At 38.0% G+C, this 24,841-nt stretch overlaps 2 protein-coding genes across 6 annotated transcripts; both read right to left on the minus strand.

The window, feature by feature from the left end:
* Positions 1-1,406: 1,406 nt before the first annotated feature.
* LOC124410099 (ubiquitin carboxyl-terminal hydrolase 4-like) lies at positions 1,407-19,131 on the minus strand. Of its 5 annotated transcripts, none has more exons than XM_046888248.1 (7): positions 18,819-19,131; positions 11,421-11,721; positions 8,034-9,399; positions 3,964-4,059; positions 3,458-3,810; positions 2,630-2,955; positions 1,407-2,021 (listed from the first exon to the last, which is right to left on the minus strand). In XM_046888248.1, exons 2-7 carry the CDS (start codon positions 11,714-11,716, stop codon positions 1,705-1,707), a joined length of 2,754 nt encoding a protein of 917 aa, XP_046744204.1. In that variant the 5' UTR covers positions 11,717-11,721; positions 18,819-19,131; the 3' UTR covers positions 1,407-1,704. The 5 variants fall into 5 exon arrangements, with proteins under 5 accessions (XP_046744204.1, XP_046744206.1, XP_046744203.1 ...); XM_046888250.1 differs by lacking the exon at positions 18,819-19,131 and adding an exon at positions 18,005-18,505 and having other exon boundaries at positions 11,421-11,718; XM_046888247.1 differs by lacking the exon at positions 18,819-19,131 and adding an exon at positions 17,396-17,865 and having other exon boundaries at positions 11,421-11,718.
* Positions 19,132-19,315: 184 nt separating this feature from the next.
* On the minus strand, positions 19,316-24,547 carry LOC124408876 (protein RRP5 homolog). Its single transcript, XM_046886145.1, has 5 exons — positions 24,476-24,547; positions 23,821-24,385; positions 20,230-23,577; positions 19,704-19,869; positions 19,316-19,554 (listed from the first exon to the last, which is right to left on the minus strand). Exons 1-5 carry the CDS (start codon positions 24,536-24,538, stop codon positions 19,395-19,397), a joined length of 4,302 nt encoding a protein of 1,433 aa, XP_046742101.1. The 5' UTR covers positions 24,539-24,547; the 3' UTR covers positions 19,316-19,394.
* Between the last annotated feature and the right edge of the window lie 294 nt (positions 24,548-24,841).

The following is a 24,841-nucleotide window of genomic DNA, read 5'->3' on the forward strand; positions in this document are numbered from 1 at the left end:
CAATTGAATATTAAGAAGTGTGTTCGCGTTAATTACATTAAAAATTAGTAACCCCTGTCTCATATTATCACAATACTTTAAAAACGGAGAATAATTTGGCGATGTACCTATCGAGTTACCGCGCCTTAATAGTCGTCAAACTTTATCAGTTTGAAATCTAGAACGCGATGGAAACTGGCCTCCGTAATTGTTTGCGGAACTAAGCTAGAAGCAGCGGTACCGCAAATGTCGTGTGTCACGTATACGTGTACTGTTAATAATTACACGTTTTCTCCTTCGGAACTGCGACGAATAGATCTTACAGCGTGTACAGTCAATTATTTCAATTGCGCTGTACAAAGAAGGATCGTTCACGCGAAAATACATTAAGGATAAATCAAAATATACGATGCAATATTGGCATGCAACGGGAGGGAATTATCTCTCAAAGCCTATTCAGCTCAAATCAAATTTACGTTATTCTCGGGTTAGAATAGTTACCTGTCTTCAGTTCCATGATTTTTTTTTTACCATATACCATTTTTTGCACCTATTCAATCTATAAATATTGGTTGAATAGACATTTTATTTTTACGTTCAGTTTCGTCTTCTTCTTATTCTTCTTCTTTCATTAAAGGATTGTAAAAGTAAAAGTTGCGTTGAAATTTTCCGTTCTAAGAATCAAGCGAATAATGATGGTAATAACATGTGTGAATCGATTATCGTTGAAAAACTGTAAGGTATTTGTTTTTTCTTCGTACGAATATTCCCGAGATTTATCCAAAACCGTTTTTCTTTATTTGCAATAATCAACTTTTGTTAGGTTTTTATTCGTAATGTATTAATATACGTATAATAATATATATTATGTTCATAAATAATATCATATATATTAATATTTTTATTTCCATAGTCATTATTCTTTTTTTTCATCTGTTTTCATAAATTAAATAAATAACTCTTTGACTGCAATAATTAAACAAAATATTTTACAAAAGTAATCAGATAGACATATTAGTATAAACTACCAAGAGATTCGATGAAAAGGGGTGTGAGGTATAGGGTAAAAGAACTAGTTACGTCGACAGCCTTCAAAGCAACTACCTATACACGGGTTATCAGTTCGTTAAATTAAAAATTGAATACACAAAGAAAAAAAATATATATATACGTAACAACTTAAAGCACGTAAATTCGTTTTTGTAAAGATTTAAATTACGTCAATAAAATAGCAAAAATCAATGGGTCGATTGAATAATTGTTTCGTCCCTAAACGACAAATATAAAGTCCTGCATCAGGCGTGTTTCAGCAACGAATCGATGTTCCGAATCCGAAATCTGACAAATTGTATGAACAAATAATTTGCGCCTAATTCAGTCTATCATTTTTCTTTTTTTTTTTTCAATTTTCGTTTTTCATTTTTTTCTTTCTTTTGATTTCTTCTACACATGTCCCGTCGTAAAAAGTAGCGTATGCCAATGAATGATAACAATTCAAAACGTGCAAAGATGACTCGATAATTATTACGGTTAAAACGTTTTGTATAAAATAAAAATGCTATCAACCGCAACGAATAATAAATAAATATACAATTAAATTATTGCAACGTTACAGTGTCGAGGCGCGTTTGATTAAAAAAAGAAATTCTATGAACCAAAGATGGTATCGTGAGGTTATGAACCTGAGGTACTGAGAGGCAAGATGGTTCTAAGCGTAGCGAAATGTTACAAATTAGAGCTATGCGGCTGTTGTTCATAGAACAATACGTATCCCTCGCTGGAGACGACTGATCTTGCCGCTATTGAAGACACTCTGCTGTCGTTGTACTCATGCCACTCTCCCGAGTAAGGATGTTTACAATAGGCAGTATAGTGCCCTGAATAAGTTGTCCCCGAGTGATTTGCCACTCCGTACAAGTTGTAGGTGCAACCGGCCACTCTCGGTGCAGAAAAGGCACTCAGGTCCAAACCGGTCAGTGGAAAATCAACTAAAACGTTCAATTTACCACGAAAACGTTCCATGGGGGAAAAACGTTTCAAATCTGATCGTTGGTTTCGGTCATAGGAAAATCCGATACAATGAATTTGTTCTTGGAGGATAGGGATCATTATCAAATTGATAATAAAGAAAAATTCTGCAACAAATGCAGTTAATTCAGACAATTGGTTAATTCAAATTTCACCTGAAACCTAATTTATACCTTATTACCTACATGAGCAAATTATATAAACTCAGCTGCCAATAGCAAAATAAATAAAATCGAGCAATGAACAGATACTTTTTTCCCATTTCTCTTTTCCTCAAGAATTGTCTTCTTTCTTTAAAATTCACAATCGCAATCAAGTTTTTTTAATATATCCGATACTGATATCAATTTAAATACTGGTATTCATAAATAATCGATCAGTAAAGTAGATCGCGTCAATCTCAAAAAATTATTTCATGTGTTTATCCACAGTTTTTAAACTCAAGAGTTTTAAGAGCCAAGGCTACCTTTGATTACCCTCATCGATTCAATTTTCTGACACGTAAAACTCTGAGTCAAATTGGATTTTGCGATGCAGGTAACGTAGTGTTTTACGAATACCAAGATGTAAAAAGCATTATGTGAAAATACTGAAAATTCCAATAACGAGTGTAAAAGGATACGAATAACCAATATCTTTGGAAATTTTTGGATGCTGAAACTTTTCGTGCACTTTCTTCTCATCTGGCACTTGGAGCAAGTCGGCTTTTCATCACCGTCAAGTACTTCTTCCTTTGTAAAGTGCTCCAGGCACTGATTCAGCTTTACTGTACCGCTCCTTGTTGGGATGGGTAAACTCAAGTCCCAGAATGGATCCAATGTCACGGAAACGTGACCGCATGATGTACAGTGCAACGAGGATCTCAGCTGTCCGACAAATACGTCGACGATCGTGCTGTCTTCGTTTCTTAGATATCGCTTCCAGCTTTCAGCAGCTTTCTGGCTATCCCTGCAGTTAAAAATATTTAAACGTGGCGAAACAAGACCTATTTTGAAACTTGATGCGTGATAAACAATTCAATTCTACTAGTGATAAATTATTATTAAAGTGACGTGTGAAATCGACATGTATATTTTAGTTGCTTCGGTCTTTATTATTCAACAGTAATCGACAGCAGTTCCAAACTTTCTTTTTTAAATCCCTGACTTTCCTATAACCATAGTATTCAGTAGTTATGCATTATGAAGCAAGAAATAATTGTATCTGATATTCTGATTGCTCAAATTCTGCACCTGGCATTATAGTTGAACATAAAATGAAGCAGAGATCATGACACAAGTAGAATCTCGTATTAGACCCATTGTCGTTGAAGTTGACATGCAATTGAAATAAATATGGGAACTGCTCTCTAATTCGAAATTTTCAAAAATACTTTTTGCCAATTTTTCAGATTTATCACAACCCTTCTAGCCATCTTCATTTCTTCACTTTTATAGTATTGTCATCTTACGTGTAATGTTCCGGTATATCCGTGTGAATGGGCTGCGGTTTGACAGTGACCCTGTTAACATCTTCGTGCAGTCCTTCGAGCAGATATCTCAAAAACTCCTGAGCGTCTTGCTGACTGTAGCCCATAAAGCGAGGAGCAAATCTCTGGATTTGAGATTTGAGGGAAGTTGTATTGACAACGTGCTCTCCGCCCACTTCCCAGAGTTCTTGTATCACCTGGGAGAACGCCTTGATCAGCGCACCCTTCATGCTTGATGTCGAGGTGTTGATGTCAGCTAGATACTGCTCGTTTATTAAATACTCCAGCAGCGGTCTCGTGTTGCTCAGACATTGGATCACGCTGTTCATAAAACACTGAAATACAGTCATTCATACAGAGGCCCATTGTTTTTGATTGTTTTCAATATGAATAGCAGTGAACACGCATCGATTGCATATTTCAAATAGTAAAAAGTTGTATAATACTGAATGTAAAGAATTTTGTATAAGGTAATGAGCAATACTAACTGTGTTTCCTATGTTTCGGAGACCGTTCAATCCACATCGTTCGTCTCGAGGAGTCTGCAACCGGTTGCGCGGTGCCCGAATCGTCGGACTTCCCTCCTGTAAATGAAATGATATTTTACAAATTGTTATTATATTATATTATATTATATTACTTGGTAAGTTATAGTGTATGAATGAGTTATTTTCGTTGAACTTTGACCCCAACTTCACGCGTTTGAACATTTTTTTTACATTACATATAAATGTATCATGTAAATCAGCCTGCAGTCACGAGTCGATGAAAAATATTTACGCGCATTATCGGTAATGTTTCACACGTCAAATCCAAAAAGTTATAGATACTTCCTGAAGTTTTCAATACTATGAGATAAGTTTTTGCGCATGTATTAGACTTCGATAGTGTCAAAGGATAATGGATAAGGATATGTATTACTCGATAATAAAAGTACAAAAGGTGTTAGAAGCATGAGTTAATGTCTGTTTGTAAGTTGAATAACTGAAGAAACATGACGCGAAAAATAAGGACGCTGCATCTTTAATCAGATGCAAGGAAGAGAAAAATATAAACAATGAGATTGCATACCTTTTATTTCTGTAGCGGTCACATAATAGCGCTTTCGTAAAAACTTGACTAACACTTGTGCTGAATGAGAGTGTATATTGTACGATAACTCATTACTTATTTCTTATACAACCAGCTGTTCTGAGTTCGCTCCCCTGTTTTTCAACGGTGTTTTATACTTATAACTGTCGACGCTACATGCGCAACTTCATCAATATCATAAAATCTCATCAATTTATATTACATAATACGAATTACGATTGAGATCGATAAGCTGAAAATAAAATATGAAAAGAAAAAGAAGAAAGATACGGGCAAGGTTTAATTATGCACTCCAAAAATATTATAAGCAAATTATAAATAGGACGTACTTAAGCCTTTAATTAAAGGACAAGGGAGAAAATAAAACTGTATATTTTAATCTTGAAACTGTATCATTATGTTATCAAATTCACTTTCTTATCATAAGATTAACCTGAGCCTACTTGAACATGCTGATTAAATTATCGTTATAATTAGTGGCTATTCAAAACTACCGAGCGATAAAATATCACAATTTGTATAAAACGAAGAACAAGAAAACAACAGATTTCACGACCATTGCCTCAACTTTTGGAATTTGAAAATCATCAAACATCAATATACGATGATCCAAAATTTGAAATACTGCTTCGAATTTCATCTCATCGATGTACAAACCTACATCAGCAATAAAATTGACATTATATATACAGTATAGATAGTATTAGAAAATGCAAGTACTGCAGAACGCAGGTAAAGTGCGAAGCCTTCGTAGTTACGGTTACGTTAAAACTTTGCAGGGTTCTTCGATTTCATGATTATTATATTTTTTCATGATGAAAGAAAGAAAATAAATAAATAAATAAATAAATACAACTAAATTCACGACGACGATTTCTTCCGAGTTTTCGGAAGCTGTTTTTATGCATCGTTTACACTAGATCTTCGCATTCATCGATCGCTTCAATTCCAAACGTACCGCCGATTAATCGGCAAAAGAGAGAGGTGCAAACAGTTGAACTCACCTGTCTGTCGTACGAGTGCGAAAATCTGCGATCAACGGCACGTGTTTGCGTCGTCGTTGTCGTGACCCGAATACTAGCGTAATTAGATCTTACGTAATTGCAGTGGGCAGCAGTATCAGCGGCGCAAGCAGCAGGAACGACGACGCGTTTGCGATTTTCGAGGGGCGCCGCGACGCCAAGCGCGAAAGCATAACCGACGCCAAGTGCCGCGGCGGTCCAAAAGCACCACAAACCCCAACCCACGAGTTCTACGTAAGCCAGTTTAATATTTTACTCGAATGGAACCCTAGATTTTAACGATGAAGAAAGTATTAAATTTGAGCAAAAGGATGTCAATTTTCTTTAGTTACATCACATTTTGAGCATTCATTATTTATGATTGTTTTTTTTTTTTTTTTTTTTTTAAACCCGTTCAAAAAGCATTATAATTTACACCGAAATCTAGGATTGGGTATACATATAAGAACAAATACACGGTGCGTCGACACCGACGCAAATCTTATGAAAGCATATAATTTTGTCCGACGCTAACCAGTGAACAAACTCACCTCAAACCCTCAAAGTCTAAAAGCTCACCGATCACCAGCAAAGTAGTAGTCTATTAATAAATCCTACTACTTGACGGGAGGACAGAATCATCGCAAAGCGCTGGTCACTCTGACCGAATTTTTCGACACTCCCAGTGAATTTTATCTTCTCCCCTTTCATTTTCTCAGAGAAAATTCTACCGGCCAGCTAAATCTTTTCTATTTTTTCGTTTTTCGCACTTTCTAATTCGTTACAAATTAACTTTCTTTTTTAGTTGAGAATTTTTCTGACCAACACTATTTACCAGCTTTTATACACGATGAAGTTTGCGATCCTATTTGAAGCTCTACTATAATTGAAATATAAAAATGCATCGAACGTGCAGAATTCTCGTTGTTCAATACTTCGCTTGAATTCAATCTCTGTAGTCCTTTCTTCGACAGCAGCTATACTTGACCCAGTGAAGTGGCGAGCTGTCCTCATATATAGGTATACTATAGTTTAATAGAATACATGCCTATGTGGACCACCACCCGTTCGGATTTGTCTACACTCTACTGTATACGTTACGTATACATTATACACGTGTAGAAGCTACTGGCATAAGCGACGAAGAGGAGACAAATAGTGCCCCACTGTTCCACTAGTCGACACAAGAATTATATTTATATATCACAGAGTGAACCTTTCTAAATGAAATAAATGATCGGACCAAACCAAAGACACGTGTGCTTGTTCTCGAATATAGTATAGCCACTCGATATAAGGCAGTTGCGGGTGGCTGCAAAGCACCGGTGTAATGATTGAGAAAAATTAAATTTAATGGAACATTCGCTACTTCGAGTGTTACATATTAATCGTTCATCGATCCGACTTTATAGATTTTTCATTAGGCCGTACAACGAGCGATCTTATAACGCGAGTCGAGACTTTACATCGGAACATACGTCGCAGCATAAAATTTCTGCACCAACCAGTTGACTCATAAAGTTTATTATAACTGACATAGGTGTGCATTTACACCTACCTACACGCTACATCAACTCTGCAGCTATTTTCAATGCGCAACCTACATATATACCTATGTTATACCTGCAATACCTTGCCCGTAGTTTTGTTGAACACGATAGATATTCAATCCCGAGTCTTAAATTGCGTAAAGGTATCCTACAGAGAAGCTAGGGAGTGAAATAAATAAATAAATAAAGGGACGCCATGATACTCACCGATAATCAGCACGCTCGTCGACGACTTTTCTATTATATACCACTTAGTTTCTATTCAGTCTTACCATAGAAGTAAAGCAAAAGCCAGAAGCTTCCGACTGTAAGGGGCTCATATACACCTTTACGGAAGTGAATCTGCTCGTGGGAATCGCGTTTGGAATCTGAGATTTTATCGAATTGATAAATATTTGAAAGAGTAAAAGTTATGCTGATTATCCGACAAGTACTCGGCATGGAATTAACTTAATTTAAACTTTTCAATGTAAATGAATTCTCCAACTCGATTGGAGGTAAGCAATCGATGAGAAAAAGCTAACAATGGAAGAACTCTTGGATTTCTAAAACGAACAAAATACAACGATCGCGTACAAAACTTGGTTCTAGATTTACTACGTATAACTCGATGTAAAAGTTATATAAGAGTCTTTGGAGTTCAGTTCAGAGTCTGATCCCCGAACCAGGAAACAGAAGAAGCATTAAACGTGTTTTGTATGCTATGCTGTAATAAACGGATCTTCACCAGATAGATCCAACGATTTTTTACCAAAATTTTGTTCAATAAATCTGTCAAATGTAGGACACATGCAGCTTGGATAAAAAGGAAGATCAAAAATGTGCAGCAATGCATTAAAGGTGTACAGAACCCCTTAGACGACCAAAGTATCCAACGATACCAAACGAAGAGGAAAAAAAATCCATGTCACTTACGATTTGATCGTTGATACCGCGATAGACGTTTTGATGGGTGGCTGCAGTAGCCGTTTGCGAATTATTTGCAGCAATTCCGTTTGCCGCGTTGCTGGTACTTCCGTTACCGGGATAATTGTCACCCCGTCTCGAGGTGGAAGGTAACGAGGATAAGGTCGAGGTATTATCTCCGGCGTGGTTCACGCCGCTGGGTCGAGAAACGACGGGTTGTCGTACAGCGGAGTTGAAACCATTCGCCGGATCGTTTGAAATGGTATCCAGTAAAGAGGCGGCGTTATCGCCGCTACTCTCATAGATAAGGCCACCAGCGGATATGATCCCCAGCTCTGTGTCAGGACTCGGATCTTCGGGCGTTAAAAATCCGTTCAAACGATTGGTCGTCGTTGCGTGTCTTCCACCGAGTAAACCTTCGTCGTCTTTAGCGTCCTCGTCATCGGTGTTAGGATCGGCGTTATGGTTGTTGTTCGTTAATAGAGTGTTAGTTAATGAATTGTTAGACGTGTTAGTTACCGGCCGATAAATACAAACCGAGTTAACGTTCACACCATCATCATCAACGTCAGCATCAACGCCATCATCAGCAACACAAGAGTTAGAGGGACGAGAATTGGTTTTTTGTAACCCGTTTGACTCAAGGATTCCCGAAGGGCAGGTAGCGGCACCATTTGCCTCGGAACACCGTGTGGTATTAATGTTAACGAGTGGAGGCGGTTGCAGCCTGACAGCTCTCGACTGCAGACCCTCGGTACAGTTTCCGTGTTCGTATTCGTATTCGTATTCGTTGTTGTTGTTGTTGTTGTTACTGTTATTGTTATTATTGTTGTCGTCGTTCTTAGGCCCCTTTTGCGACGTCCCCGTTACCTCTGTCGCCGCGCTGTCCGGCTGCGCATGATTGCTGCCAATCAGGTTGCTACCGATCGGAGATCTTCTCGATGCCCGGGGTGGTCGGCCCTGGAGCAGCGTGTTCGAGGTCGTAGATTCGTTGGCGGTGAGTAGATGGTTTTTCGCACTGGACGCGTTTCCCCCGACGATTGAGCTCGAGCTCGACGAGTGTACCCCAGGGCTCGTCCCCAACGGTCCGGCGATTCCGTATCCGTTGACGGCTGTTTTCCCAATTCCGTGTCGTTCGTTGCTGCCCGATATATTTGGCACGTAATTAGCCGGCGAATACTTAGCGATAAGGTCCGCTGTCGAGGCCGCCAAACTTCCTAGGGTTTCCCGGGCCTCGCTGTTACGCTGATCCCTCGACGACGAGTATGACGTGGAGTATCTACCAGCACCCGACAACACTCCGCTTCCTGGACCACCACCACCACCACCACCGCTGCCCGTGTCCGAGTAAGACGTGGACGAGACTGATAGCGACCTGCGAATAAAAGCAACCGTTGCGAATTACTACGCTTCTCTATACTCAACCGACCAACATCCCCCCGCCAACAATCTTTCGGGCCGATGGCCAAGGGCTCCCAGTAATGTTACGGCTGCACTGGTTATGCAACCCGCTCAATGTCTACTGGCATACATTCGCGTAAGGGTATACAATAACCATTACATACGTGTGTGTGAGTGTGTGTATGTGTGTGTATGCGCGCGCGCTTGAGATTACAAAAAATTTTACGCCAGCTTGCCATTTCGACTTTTCCGGAATATTATACATATAGTAGATGTAAATCGTAGTTTCGGGGTAACCGTAACGGTATAAGCAAAAAAAACTGCGCATTATTCGGATAGGAACATGTAATTTATTGCTTGATGAGAAGTACGACTCTACCTGTGTAAAAATATGCAATAACGTGATCAAGAACCCTAAGCAAATCTGAAAAGCAGTTTAACGGACGGACAAAACTGCACCGCACTATACGTATATACAGCTACGTTTATCCTCGACAGGTATACAACGTAAAATGTAGTTTTACTGCATTCGTGCAGGTAATTACAGTACATATCTCCGAGTGAGCGGAATGTTACGGTGTAAGAATGTATTTCTGTACAGTACAAGTTTCTACTGTACCTTGTAAACATGTTTTTACACAAGCGCATATCGTGATCCAAACATCTAATAAGGACGCTCTGAATAAATAACTATGTAACAAAGAATAAACAAATGTGATCATAATTTTCATTACTGTAATGAAGATGATGCAGCACTTGGTATGTAGGGTGAAAATTGGAAAGCAGACATTGGTTAGTCGGAATTGATTTGTAAAGTGGAAGAACGAATTTAACATAAACCAAAAGGCATTCTACGATGTAGAGATGATAATTTTTATTCTATCTATCGCGTTCCATACTTGCCAAAAATATTTTTGACCGGAAGTTTTAAATCTAGGACGTCTCTACGCTACATTCACTGCAGTGCGTAAGGCCGTTCCAATACATGAAATCATACGGCCACGTTGCAGTGGAGATGTATGTACATAATATGTGTACCTATGCTTATTGTCATACGTTATACGGTAATTTTGAAACGTATTTTATATTCCCTGCAATATTGCAACGTATTTCTTTACCGGATTTTCTGTTGTCTTTGTCAGTTTTATTTATTCATTAATATTTGTTTAATCTTTATTTCGTCGGCGATGATGGAAAAACGGTTGTCAGACTTACGCGACTGAATCGATTAGCGGATTAGATGAAGACGTTTTGAATTCGTAACGGAGTTTTTTTTTGTCGTTTCTTTTCGTGCGTCGGGCAGTCTTCAAATTTGTTTACTCATCGAGCATGACTGTGTGAAGATAATCGTGTCATTCCGGAAAAATATGCGTGTATTCATTCTCGAGGAAATGAAGATTAAATCTTTTTCTTTCGGGAAAACAAGTCCTAGAATTATATAACCAAACTTCGAATTAGGGTGTGAGCCGTTAAACGAATTCAACGAACTCGGCACCAGAACACTGAGGCATCGATTGCATCGTTTACTCTCGGATAATATCGCGTGACTCAGCCGACCTAAATTTTGTATGAAAATCTGTGGTATATTAAAAATTGTATTATCCAGGCTCGAAAGTCCGGGAAAATACAGAAAATACGAATTTGAAGTTAGTAACGTTAAAACGAGTACTTTCTTGATTTCAAAATACGAGTGTTTTGTTTTATTACAGCTCACTGAATTTCAGACAGTTCCAAAATCGCGAAATAACGATTTTTCCTCGGCACAAATCGTTACGATAACGTGACTAACTTCAATTTGATGGGAAAATATGTTTTAATGAACGAATATAAAAACGGAATAAACCTGAAAAATGACAGTAGATTTTAGATTCGAAGGGCTGATTTTTCTTTTTCACATCCGATTCGAATGCAAATCATTTCGAATGACAATGATGACAAAAATATCGAGATATTTCATACTAACGATATTGGAATAAAGCATAGATTTCGGGTTACCTGGAGGGTGAACAGAAGCGGCGATACTCGGAAGAAGAGTACAAGCTAGATCGATGAGTGGAGCCGTAGCCGGAACCGGAACTGTAGTAGCTGGTCGAACGGTCGAAGGAACTGGTAGATCCGGAAGTTCTGTACGAGGAGGCGAGCTTTGGCGATGCAGAACTGCCAACCCCAGATGTTGTTGTGCTCGAACCGGAACCGCTAGAATATCGCCTGGGTGACAAAGTTGAGGGCATCGCGTTCGTGCTGTACGATACTGCAACCGCACCGGCATGCTCCCCTCTGTTGTACGGCATTGCTTTAAGCCACGAATAATGATTTTGTTTATATTTCAAACACATCCGAGAAATACGTGTGATTTAAGTCATTGAATGATCAAGGAGATGTTGATTGACCAAAAACTAATTCTTTTTTGTAGTTTTGTTTATACAGGGTGACCACAAATTTTTGGGAAATAATATTACAACACATTTCCAGGAACTTAAATCCTAGTTTCCTCTGACATTTTCCGCAGTTTTAGTAAGTTACTAAAACCTAAATCGTTGAGCTTGGTAACTTTATATTCGGTTAAAATTTAATTCGAATTGAGGAAAAATATAACGTAAAAAAAAAGTTAGTTTGAGCCAATTTATTTTCTCGACGAAAAAAGTAAACTTATTATTACTTCAAAAAATCATTCCTACTTTCCATGATAGAAAAGAGACATTTTCACTTTTTTTCACGACTAAATTAGAAATCCTCTGACAATTCCGGATTTTTTTATGACCCCTTTTAAATTTCCTGACATTTACAGGTTTTCTAGATTTTCCATATGTGTGGCCACCCTGTTATGCAGATTTATGCATTTTTTAATAAACCTGTACGAATATATAATTGAGAAAATATACAAAAATAGAAAATACTACAATTATGAAGAAAGGCTTAGACATCGATGCTTCATTTCACTCTTATATGATGCCTTGTTTTATTCGCAAGACATTAATTATGAGGGAAAAATGACAATACCGAATTTAATATTACCGTGAGAAAAAATGTAGCTCGGTAACCGTGTAGAAAATATAGTTTTCTGAATAAAATGAGCCATCGTAAAGAGGTATCTGTCAATACCTAAGTTTTTGTTTCTAATTCCAGTACTTTCTATCCTGTTATTTTCAAAGAACTTTTATAGCTTACGAATACGACAATTTGATAAATGAGGAATAATCTTAGGTCAATGAACCTCTTAAAATGATCAGTCCAGAAATATAATTTTCATAAATTCACAACATACAAGGAGGAAGAGGAGGGACGGGATGCGGGTAAAAAACAATCAATGCGAAAACAACCTAAATAACCAACTCGACTCTGATCTAGTCCTTACCACGTCTCGGATCACCTTTAACGTATATATAAATAAAGGAATCTTTTTTACCGATACCTTCTTGTCACAAAAATTTACTCTGTATTTTATTCATAATCAAATTGTGGTATCAATAAACCAATGATAATATGCGTTTATTAAAAATAACTAAAACTTTTGATAATCGATTGATTAAGAAGAAAATACAGAAATAATTTCCGTACTTGACGTAAAATTTTGAATATTTTGAAAACAATATCAAAATAGACGACACTTTCTATGGTACGAAGAAAAAAAGAGAGAGAGAAAAAAATAAGAAATTGTGGGCGACCTACGGACACATTTCAGAATTGAAATAAAGATATATAAATATAAATCCTTATACAAACATGATCCATAGATCAAAACCGAAATGATCATAAGACTGGGGCGATCCCGAAGCTGTCACGGAATGCCTTGTATGGCATATAATACTCGGAATATTTTTTTTGGATATCTAATATTATTGTAATCCGGTAGGCCTGATTTTTTACTCTACGGTAATTATTGCTCGGGGTGAGATTTTCCCGGAGATAAGATGATATAAAAATAAAAATAATAATATAAAAACGTAATTAATAAATAATTATATAAATAAACGTACGAGATGACGATCAACGCGTTGACAGACTAGTATTTAAGGGACGATCTGCTATTGACTGACTCGTTTTCACGATCGTACGAACTGTACGTACATAAATGCGATTCACGGAGTTAAACATCCACTTCCTGTTTCGACTCATTCGTGCTTGAACGCTCACTCGCTGTTACGGGACGGTTAAAATCTGCTTCCTGATACACCGTTTTACGGAATACACCTAATAAGGCAGCGAATGCCGTGTCAAGTCATAATAGCTCAAGTATTTTTACGTAACACCAGTATTTTTGCCTGAGTAGATTCCTAAGTAAAGTAATCGTTTCTGCAACAGTACAAAAGCGAGCGTCCGAGTTAAAAAAAAGTGCACTTTTACGTCCTAGTACTAAAACGTGTTTATCTATCGAATAATTTTCGAGTAATGTTACAGCGTGTAATCGCCATGCGCTGTTTCACCTTATGCCTAGAAACTTCATCAACAGTCGACTAAAAAAATAATCGGCGTTGCGATAATTTTAGGTATAAACTCAATACCAGGTGTATACCTACAAGAGTTAAAATCAAAGTTAAAAGCAAAGTATAAACCGTAATATTATTAGAATATTTGTAATCGGATGTATACGAATAATTGCGTATATATTCTCGCATCATTTTGGGGTCAGGAAGGATTTTATAAAAATATGACTTTAATTGATTCGATAATTTCAATGTTAACAAAACGAATCGCTAAAAATAATCCGTGGAATGTTCGACGGGCTGGCGTGAGCAAAAAATGTGCAGTATTTCACGACACGTGTCTCGCGCGCTAAAGTGCGAAAAGAAGTCTCAACGAAGCATTTATGCTGTAGGTGTATTATACGTGTCCACATATACCTATAAAACATACTAAATGATCGAATGAACGAAATACACATACCTACCTCGATGTAGGTACGTACACGTATAAGGCAAAGTGATCTAACACGAGATGAAAAAAGAAACAGGCGAAAAAAAAAGAAAGAATACAGTCGAGTATGTGAAGCAATGGACATCGCTGATGTTATAATCATGTGACAAAAATAGAAATAATATCCTTACATACAATTTGATTTATATATTTTATATATAGAAACATCGGTATGTACAATGTGCTGTATGAATATGCGGGTAATTAACTACAACAGCGAGGAATCTTTCCTGCATAACGAAGAGATAAAACGTTGAACAAATCGTTCCATCCACATGTTATCTATACGTATGTGGGTGCGTGACTTAAAAGAAATATTATTTTTTCTTCTTCGTGACAACGTGTAGCAAATCAAAATGATAATTATTAAATCGTTGTGTATCGAGAGTGTTTAATGAAAAGTGTGTTTAGTTATCATATATACGTACACGATGAGAAAGCATTTAACCGATAACGATAACGTATTATGTAACAAATACCACAGCGTTCGTTACACGGGCTAAGAATCAGAAATTTCAATTTCAGGTTGTAGGAAAAGAAAATTCAAGTCAAGTTTGAAATTGGAAAATAAAAATTCCAAATATTATACCCATTTGTGTGTATGGATTTCAATCAATTTCCTGCACAGCTGATCACGGTTTTGTCGCTTTTGGAAAATCAAGTGGGATATAAATATATTTCATACACCTACTATATAGCGTCGTCTCTAATTAGAGCGTGATGCTTTTTTATTTTCCCAACTCCGAATTTGGTACAATAGGTTAAAAAAAAAGTAACACGCAAGTTACAGCTGCCGAGCACATAAATTCATATCACAATGCAAAAAAGCGAAAATTCTTTACACTCCCGAAATTTTTCTCTTATGTTCAATATTCCGGGTTCTTCGCGACCGAAAGTCCACCGTAACCGTGTTTGTTATACGCTTTGATGATGTTAATTAACGTTCACTTGATCGTTTGATTCCACAACGAGCTATTATAGCAGCTGCTGCTCTCTATATATCTAACAACTCACGTGCTTCTAATAACCTTTATTTCCAACAAATTATTATACAATGGATGATAAAAAATATTGAGAAAAAAAAAAACTGAGCAAAAAAATACAAACGTACTTATAATCGCGTACTTGTGATTCTGACGTATAACGAATTGTCATTTAGGTGTGTCAATGACGGCGGACGACACGTGACTAGAGGACACAACTGCTAACCTCACACATGAAAGGAACATTGATATGCATGCGGAACACGACCGTGACGTTACTACACTGTGGCTTTGAAAGAACCGCTCACGAATCAAATAAATTCTATCATTCACTTTTTTTTTTAAATTTATTTTTATTTTTTGCAATAATTTTGAATCGAAAAATATTTACGGCTTTTGTCACATGTCGTGGGAAATCCTATAATTGGAGAAAAAACTGAGAATATAGCAGAACAAACGAGGTAGCAGCTCAAATACATTGTGAAGCAGGTATAGTTGTATACTGACGAACTGTAATTGTAAACGAGACAGAGAGAATGTTTCAAACAATTTTCTCATTGTTTGGCAGCGCGCCATTTTTCATTTTAGACATACCAACGAGTATCCGTCTACGGAGAACCTCAAACATGTATAACTTCTGCACGAAATTTTCCAACAAATATTATTACCGCGCGGTCCGATCCATGCTATGTGCAAGTTGTTTAAAATTACCGTTTATAATATCAATTGCGATTCGCACAGTTTTTGCAGTAAATACACATACCCGTTAATATCCTGTCGATGTTATTTCAAATGCTTTCGACATTTGTGCAACGTTTTTTCCTCTCTTTCTTTCTTTATTTCTCAACCTCCCACTTTGCGAAAAGTTCTCGCAAATATTGAGGATAAGCCGCAGAGCGCGATACATTTACGTGCAGTATATATACAAAAAATTTCTATTTCAATATAAAATATCCACACAGTTTATACCTATATTCATTGCAGAGTCCTTCGGAAATGATATAAAAATATAAATTCAACTCTGCAGTCTCGATTGTATACATAAATTTGCAAAGTATACGTCGAAAGATGGAAAGAACAAATTAGAAAATACATTGGTAAAAAAATTATTTGACTCGATTGATTCACTGGGCAAAAGAACCGTTTTCGCATTCCATCGAAGATCAGCCCCGAATCTTCGGAATCAATCGATGTTGATATATATATATGTAATCTAAAAAAACGTGAACGTGTATAGATCAAATAAAACTACAAAGTATGTGAAAATTTTTACATACGATTAGTGATAATTGTTAGAAAGAAAAAAAAAGAAAAAAAAACGAAATTTCGCGACTCTCGTCCTCCGGCACGTGTTTCCTTATTGTGTATGCATAAATCGGTATGCCTCATTAAACAATTCAAATTTATTACCCACGTGCGCGGGCGATGGAGCAGCTGATTGACGCTCGGGTAATTAAACGCTGTTTGTACGTAAGTACATAAGTACAACCATCGTGAGATTATAAGAAAAATCGGCGGTAACGTGATTGTCGTAATTAGCCGTTGCGCAAGGATTATTTGCACTTGAACTTTGCACGGCAGGTGGTAAACAGCAGTTTTCACAATTCCGCACAAAGAATGAGGTAGAATGGTTTAAAAATTGTTCCATCATGGGGTGAGAGATAAGTACCTAAGCTCACAATCAGTTACGCAAACGCAAAGATATGTATATACACTGTATGCGTATGTACGTCTGGACGATGTTAACACAGGATCACACATATGTATACGTATATCTACATAGTTTCTAGAGGGTCTTATTGAAAAACGTCGTCCGAGCTGCGACAGCTTCCGCAAAATCCTATTACCCATCCCAGAAGGGTCGAATACCTTTCAAGATAACAAATACAACGATAAAAATAGCCGTTGAAGATGACTCGACAAGAAATTCTCTTCCGATCAGAGAATCGGATTTCAGTATTCCAGATTAAACCCGAGAACCTCGCGAGGATATATTCGGAATCGGGGTATTTATTTATAGCGTATAACGAAAAAAAAGTGAGGAGAATACGTGAAATTCATTTCTGTACTCACTGTTGCAATGACAAAAGCGTTAAATCGATGCTGCTACCGTGGAGGAATGACAGAGGCAAATTAATACTATCAGGAAGAGACAGTAGTCGGTCGGCCTACGACCACGTGGTAGGCCTTCAAGGGTCACGCACACGTCCGCGCACACGCGACCCCCCCCCCCCCCCCCCCCCCAACTTGACTCTGGATCAGGGCCGGCGCAGGTGTTTCAATGGGCCTCGATAAAACGATGACGCATCTTGTTAACTTTCGTTATCCTGCGTAGACCTTCCCTCTCGTAATTTGATGCGAGTAAATTCTTTACCTCGTAATTTTGCGTGCGATGTCCTCGCGCACGCACGAGATCGAATCCCGCGCGACTCACTGAGCTCGAGTTGTTAACTGAGAATATTTGAGTTAGCTAAGCTAGGCTGCCACATTTCTTCAATCTGTGTGATTCGCACGGGTTTTTTTAGGCTAAAGTTAAGCCCACTTCCCCGGTTGCGGTGGCTGAGCGACTGTCTCTCTCTCTCTCTCTCTCCCTCTCTCTCTCTTTCTTCGACTATAACCTATACGCCCACCGCTAGACGAGGATGGAAAATGGGCGACATATTTGCCGATGAAAATACTCACAGAAAGTATCTCGACGTGGGAGTATTCCGCGGGCTTGCAACTTTTCTTCGGCTGTCTATAATATTGCGAAACGTCGCGCGGTTCCTCGACGACGTTTTTCTCACGCGTCACTAGCTAGACCGCACTACTATCGTCGTCTGGTATGTAGCTGCTCTTCTTTTAACATAGAAATACTGCCAGCCGCTGCTTCGTTTGACAGAATATTCCGAGAGCCGAGGTCATTTCGAGAGCGCGTACCTTCCTTTTATTCTCATCGCGGTTTTGCAAATTCAACTACACTTTGTGAGGAAAGAAAAACAAGGAATAAAACCAAAGAAACAGCAACGAACGAAGATTAGTAAAGCCTGGGTTTAGAGAAGATCGGGAACGGAAACGGACAGTCGACGGACCCTCCGCGAGCCGTTTCGCGTTGCCTGGAGATTCGCCGTGACGTGACGGGCCAATTCGGAAGCTGATGACGATGACGTCATCCTGGCAAATATTTAGATTTCCAGCCGACCCTGAGGTGAGGACAGGAGTAAGTAAGTGGGTGAGAAGGAGAAAGAGAGAGAGTCGACGCTTGTTCTACATAAGCTATAGGGTGTACATACATAACCGCGATCGATTCGCACAACCCATTGGCATTCGGCAGCGTGCGTGACGAGTAGGCAAAAACTGACTAACTTCACTCGCTTATACTAAAACATTTTCCCAACATTTTAGTCGTTGAAAATTATCATAGAGGATCGATCAATCGACACATAACGAAGCACCGAATCTTTGCATCACCTGTTATATTTACCTTGTAATTTATCTTTTGTTTGTTTGTTTGTTTGTTTTTTTTTTTTTTTTTTTTTTTAATTTTGTTTACGACTGTCACGATCTCCGAGGCCCGTGCGTTCTTCGAAAAGCTCCGGTAAGGTAACGAGATGCACCACCGCCGGATCACCAGCAACGTGTGTGAAAACAATATGGCTGCTACGACAAGGTTGTCGGTGCTGAATTTCCGTGTTGATAATTCACCACGTTTCTCCGTCGCGACTTACGCTATCTCTACACCCCTGCTGCCCCTCCCACGGGAATTCTTTATTTATTTCTATTTCCGCGCTAGCGCAGAATCACACCAAGCCGAGCTACCCTACCGACGCTGCAAAGCAGACTGCGACCTTTCCGCCCAGGCGCCCACAGATCGAATACGCTCTGCGCATGCGCCGAGACTTTCTTTTATTCGGAATCTTCAAGGCGTCGCTTAAAAAAAGTGTGTATGTAAATACACACACAAGACTGGGATTTAAAAAAACGGATGTTGAAAATGGAGGGTTTATGCTTATCTTGATTATAATCCCACTGTATTTTCAACGTTATTATTTGTCACTCTCGCCTTATTCACGAGCAATAATTTTACATATGTTTACTGAGATTGATTTTCAACGTAATTGCGAGCCATTTCTTGCACATTGACTACATTTTCCGCTGTACCATGCTGTTCTTCAAATGCAATGTACTTCTTGAATATTGTTTTCATTTTTCTAGCTGGTAGCGTTTGGGCTGCTGCTCTTTCCAAAACTTGTCTGTATAAAAAAAAAAAAAAAAACGGATTGATTACGTCGTCACATATGGAAAATGCTTTTTAAAAATAAATAAATAATTTACCCCTGTCTATCAACCTGCTATACATCAACATATATATACATATAAAAGTAGAGTCGTTAAAACGTACCGGGCAATGGGAATGTCCGCAGATTTGATTAAGGCATCCACGTACGCAGACCATACATCGACTCGTTTGGGGTATGAGCTTAGAATTTTCTCAAATAAAGTCTGTGCCCTCTCCTTGTCTCCATATTTGTTTTCCAACTGAGCAAATCTTACCATTAAGTCAACATCTAAAAAATTTAAGCACAATGTACTCATGTAATAAACTTATTCTGTAAAAAATCTTTTACTAACTAAAGCAATGTAATACAAATGCAGCCTTATTCAACGTATCCAATGTGACCATCTAATAGATATATTCTGATCACCCTTATCTCATGTGCTGTATTATCATATTTTGTATTAGATGTACAATCTGTTTATATTTCAACGAAATAAAAATACAAAAAAATTTAAAGTGATACATGAACCTTTTAATTCCCTTTTCAGAACTTGATATAATAATCTCCTAATGTCTACAACTGTACCTCATTTAGTCCGAAAGATTAATTAACCCGTAATAAAACTGAATAAGTAATTGATAAACTCACGTTGGTGTGCTGGCAACGACTGCAAAGCTCTCTGCATGATGTGTCTCGATCTATCTTTGAGCCCCATTTTCAGTAATGCAATTCCAGACTCAATCCAAGCTTGTGGATTTTGTTTGAACTTTCCTGTGATTGTTGTAATCGTTTTGTCCAGTGCTGTTTGTCTATTAGCATCGGCGTGTAACGTTAACATATGAGTATATACTTTGAAAGCATCGTTAGTTCTCACTGCTTCCTGGAAAACCTCATTCAATGATTCAAGTGTGCCAAATCTTGACTCTAAATTCAGCCAAGCCTGCCAAACGTTCAATTTTTCATTCTCTTCTCGAAAATTAATTGTTTTAATCGCTCTCTTAGCCACCGCTCGTGCTTTTTCTACTTCAGTTGCTTGCAAATGATAAGCCATGTACTGTACCCAGACTACAGAACTATCGGGACTTGACATAACTAATCTGTCAAATTGGTCAACTGAATTTGGCAATTGATTACTCGCCAAGGCCTCTTCTCTCTCACGTATTTCGCGCTCTTTCTGTCTTTCTTGTTCCCTTCGTTCGGCAGCACTTAGTTTTTTCTTCTTTTGGTTCTGTGGACTTTCTGCTTCTTCGTCACTGTCGCTTGATGACTCAACAGCTAATTCTTCCTGAGGTGTAGGTTCAGTATCCCAATAAAATCCACATGCAGGAATGCTTAGATCATCTGGTTTCAAACTTTCATCACTCGCTTTTTCTTCCTGTCTCTCATTAAAATTTGGTATCTGTTTTTCATTCGATTCCTCTGTTTTAGATTCCTTCATTTTCTTTTTCTTCGGCTCAATTCCAGGTATGCTATTCTTGATTCCTCCATTATCGCAGCTGCTGTTCCAAATTATTTCATTATCGACATTTGTTTTTGGTTCAACTTCTGTAGTGACTTTCCTCTTCAATTTTTTAGATTTCTTTTTACTCGTCAGACTTGTTGAATTATCATCATTTATGGATTCGTTAACAGTTACATGGTCAGCATCTTTAGATGAATCCTTGTGATCCAACTTTGCCTTCTTAGCCTGTAAATTTACTTTGGGTGCATCGTCTTTCTTCCGTTTTTTTAGACCTTCCTGATATTTCGCACTTGCATTCAACTTACTTGGTTCGAGTGTCGATGATAAGACGCAAATTGGTAACAGACCAGACTCAACAGCTTCTATAATAACGTAACAATTCACTTTTGCTCCGATAAAGTAAGGTCGTAAGTCAGGTTGGACATCATTGAGGTGTCTTCGGGCTGGAAGAGCAGCTAATCTTCCCTTCCCTTGCCCTTTTAAAATGACAAGGATGAACCAATTCGTGACCAAAATTATTTCCCCTTTCAATTTTGTTTCCATGGGAATGGAAGGTGAGTCACTTTTATGAGTAGTGATGTAATTTACCACTGTGGTTTTGAGTGTTACCTCAACAATTTCGTGGACATAATTTAGCCATATAATTATACCAGAAACCTTATTTCCCACTTTAAAATTCTTTTTGTACTGATCTTTACGCACTGTACCATGTAAATCATTGTCTAATAGTAAAACAAGGCCATCTTCAGTAACTTTTTCAATTATACCAGATACTCGTTGCCCCAAACTAACCTTTGATATCGGCCTACTTTGGTAAAAATCATAATTTGAAAGCTCTTGAACTTTTGTGAGGTAGAAGCCCAAAGTATCAACCGCATTAGTCATTTCAGTGTTTTGATTCACAGAATCCATCCACAATTCATATAAATCGGTTTGCAACTCAATTTTTCTTTTGTTCTCGTCAATGGCAATAATTTTTCCAAATAGCACTTGATTGACATAAATCGATTCTAATTCGGATGATCTAACGTAAGGAACAACACCAAGTTCACTGTAATCATCAATAGGCAAGAGGACCTTCATACTATTTTCACCTATCTCTCTGACAGAACACGGTAAGTAATGTCCAACTCTTAGGTTTTTAAAAGTTGTTAATTCATCAAGTGGTACGAATGTTTTAGTCAAAATTACACTTGGGGTAGTAGAGAACACAGTGGCTCTTATTTTATCCCCTGGAGTGCATCTGGCAGCTAATAAGCTTGCTACTTCCAAGCATGGCGACATATGTGCGGCTGGCAGAAACCCAGTTTCTATCACCTGGTCATCACGTGTGGAATGAATCTCGACATGCACTCCTTGTGAAGAAGATTCTGTGATGATACAATCGACAGTTTCACCGACATGTAATTGAGTATTAGTATTCTTCTGTATGCCGATCAAGCTCAGACTCATTTTATTTTCTTTTTTATCTATTGCCACAATTGTTGCAGGAACTACTTGGCCGATCGAAAATTTCTGCTTAATCTCAGTTCTTTTGCAGCCAAGCAAATACGGAAGGGCCCAACCCTTCAAGTCTCCAAAAAATTTGACCAAAAGTCCAGTCTTTTTTACTTGCACAATGGTGCCATGATGCTGGGAACCGACAGCTGCATCCTTAATGTTATTCAAGATTGGTAAATTGCTATCAACTAATGACTGCTTCATTGTGAACAAAACTCTATTTCGCTGATCATCACGGTTTAAAGCTCTTACTTTCACAGACTGGCCAACTCTGAGCTCATATATCATATTCTTACCAATATCAGACACATGTTCGGGGGGCACATACCCTTTGCTTTTATTAACTTTTAATGTGACAGATCCATAAGCTATATCAATTTTTGTAATTTCTGCCGTCACCAATTCTCCAGGAGCAAAGCTAGTAGCCGTAAAATATTCCTCGTTCAAAATATTCTTTTCCATACTGCAAATATAGACTCTGTCAAAGCAGTCGTAATTCAATACTCGACACTTATGTTTAGATTTGGGTTTAAATGTGGAATTAATCTTCTCAAAGTCAACTTCCGTTCTTCGCATGGGTATATAACCCCTCAACTTTCTTCGTAATTCTAGGAGAATGCCTTTCTGCTCCTTGCACACTACTGTCGCGTTGGTTATAATATCACCAATGTTCAGTGTTTCAGTTTCTCTTTCTTCCGTCAACAAACTAAAATATGCAAATTTTACAGTTGGCAGAACATACAAGAGCGTACCATGGACAGACTCATCTGTCTCATACGAAGATAGGGGATTATCCAAATAAATCTGATTGATGTAACCAATGTTACTTTCATTGTACAGCACCTGCAATCCGTTTGACAGAATACTTTTGATGGTGAGAACTAATTTTGTTCCAGGTACTAGAGCATCCAATAACTGTGTATCCTGAGGAACTGCTTTACTGCTGTGTTTTGATTTTGCAGATAACTTGAGTGTCGATGCTGACTCTGATGTTTCAACGGTTTTAATTGCCAGAAAGAGTTGCTGTCCTATAACTTATAAAAAAAGAATGACTTTTCAACAAAGAATCACAAAAGGAGGAGTATTTAATTTTGGTAGTGATTTTTGACAAGATTATAGTACAGAGATAAAACGTGAGAACCAGTCTTGTAAACTACAGGTAGCGTTCTTTTACCTTTGAACTAATTGAAATGTTAATTTCAGTATTCAATATCTGTTCCAAGCTTGTTCAAAATTGTGATAATTAATGAATAAAAAGTGGCAGGATACCAACTTACAGTATTCTTTTCCTTCATCAACATCTTGAGAAGTTAGAAATGCTCTGAGATTAGCAACCCCAGTGTCAATGACATAGCCATGTTCTTCAATACTTGATACAGTGCCAACAATCTTCGATTTTTTAATGATCCGAGTACGATCCAGATTTTGATTTATAAGTTCTGGTTCCAGGGACAAAGAGACTCTCCACTTCTCTTTCAAGTGTAGTTGCTTAACATAACAGACCAAGTAGTCACCAGGTTTGAATAATTCTGTCAGTGGTTTATAACCCTCAGGTTTGTCATCTTGTACACTGATCATACTTTGCAATAACTTTGTGTACGAATTGCTGATGTCTGTCAGCTCCAATCGACCGATTAATCGTCCAGGGAGTGATATAATCAAGTCATAATCCCTGGCCTCTCGAATACGACCCAGAACAACCATTCCTTGCGTTAATGTAGTATAATTCAAACAGTCCGCTGATGTTGCCAATATATTTATAGTATGCGAATCTTCATAATTGGTTACAGCTAAATTGTCTTTGTGGACTCTTAGTTTTGATCTTGGCTTTTTTTTCAATTCCTATAAACATACAGCAAGTTTTGGTGAAATGTGGATTACAGAGGATAGGGGTGGTGGTGGTGGTGGTGGCGATAAGCTGAAAAAACTTACATTATTTGCGTGCAAATTTTTTAGGGGTTTGCGTCCTCCGCGTGGAAAACTTTTTAACGTCATCTGTAATTTAATTTTAAGGTTAGACACATGAATTGCATTTCACCCTAATATATTGTTACTGAATACAAATAAAATATGGCAATAAACAAAATATTGATTCCGAGCAACATTGCGTACTTGTTATTTCTTGGGGTTGACGTATCTATAAAAATGTCTTCAGATCAACACACGTGCGGATTCCCTCCAAGTCATTAGAACATTCGACACACACTAGATTTTTAGGTTATGTCGGGTCCGGCAGCATGTTGTGAGGAAAGGTTTGCGCATGCGTCAGACGCGCATGGTCACATAAGCTGTTTTCGA

The sequence above is a fragment of the Diprion similis genome, chromosome 8 (assembly GCF_021155765.1).
Source record: "Diprion similis isolate iyDipSimi1 chromosome 8, iyDipSimi1.1, whole genome shotgun sequence".
Taxonomy (NCBI): Eukaryota; Metazoa; Arthropoda; class Insecta; order Hymenoptera; family Diprionidae; genus Diprion; species Diprion similis.

Coding starts and splice junctions, on each gene's coding strand:
- LOC124408876 (XM_046886145.1), bottom strand. CDS start 24,538: ATGACGTTAAAAAGTTTTCCACGCGGAGGACGCAAACCCCTAAAAAAT. Junction 24,386..24,475: donor AAAATTTGCACGCAAATAAT/GTAAGTTTTTTC, acceptor GTATGTTTATAG/GAATTGAAAAAAAAGCCAAG. Junction 19,555..19,703: donor GCGGACATTCCCATTGCCCG/GTACGTTTTAAC, acceptor TTTTTTATACAG/ACAAGTTTTGGAAAGAGCAG.
- LOC124410099 (XM_046888246.1), bottom strand. Junction 4,060..8,033: donor GCGGTATCAACGATCAAATC/GTAAGTGACATG, acceptor TTTCATTTACAG/GAGGGAAGTCCGACGATTCG. Junction 3,811..3,963: donor TCCGAAACATAGGAAACACA/GTTAGTATTGCT, acceptor ACTGTATTTCAG/TGTTTTATGAACAGCGTGAT.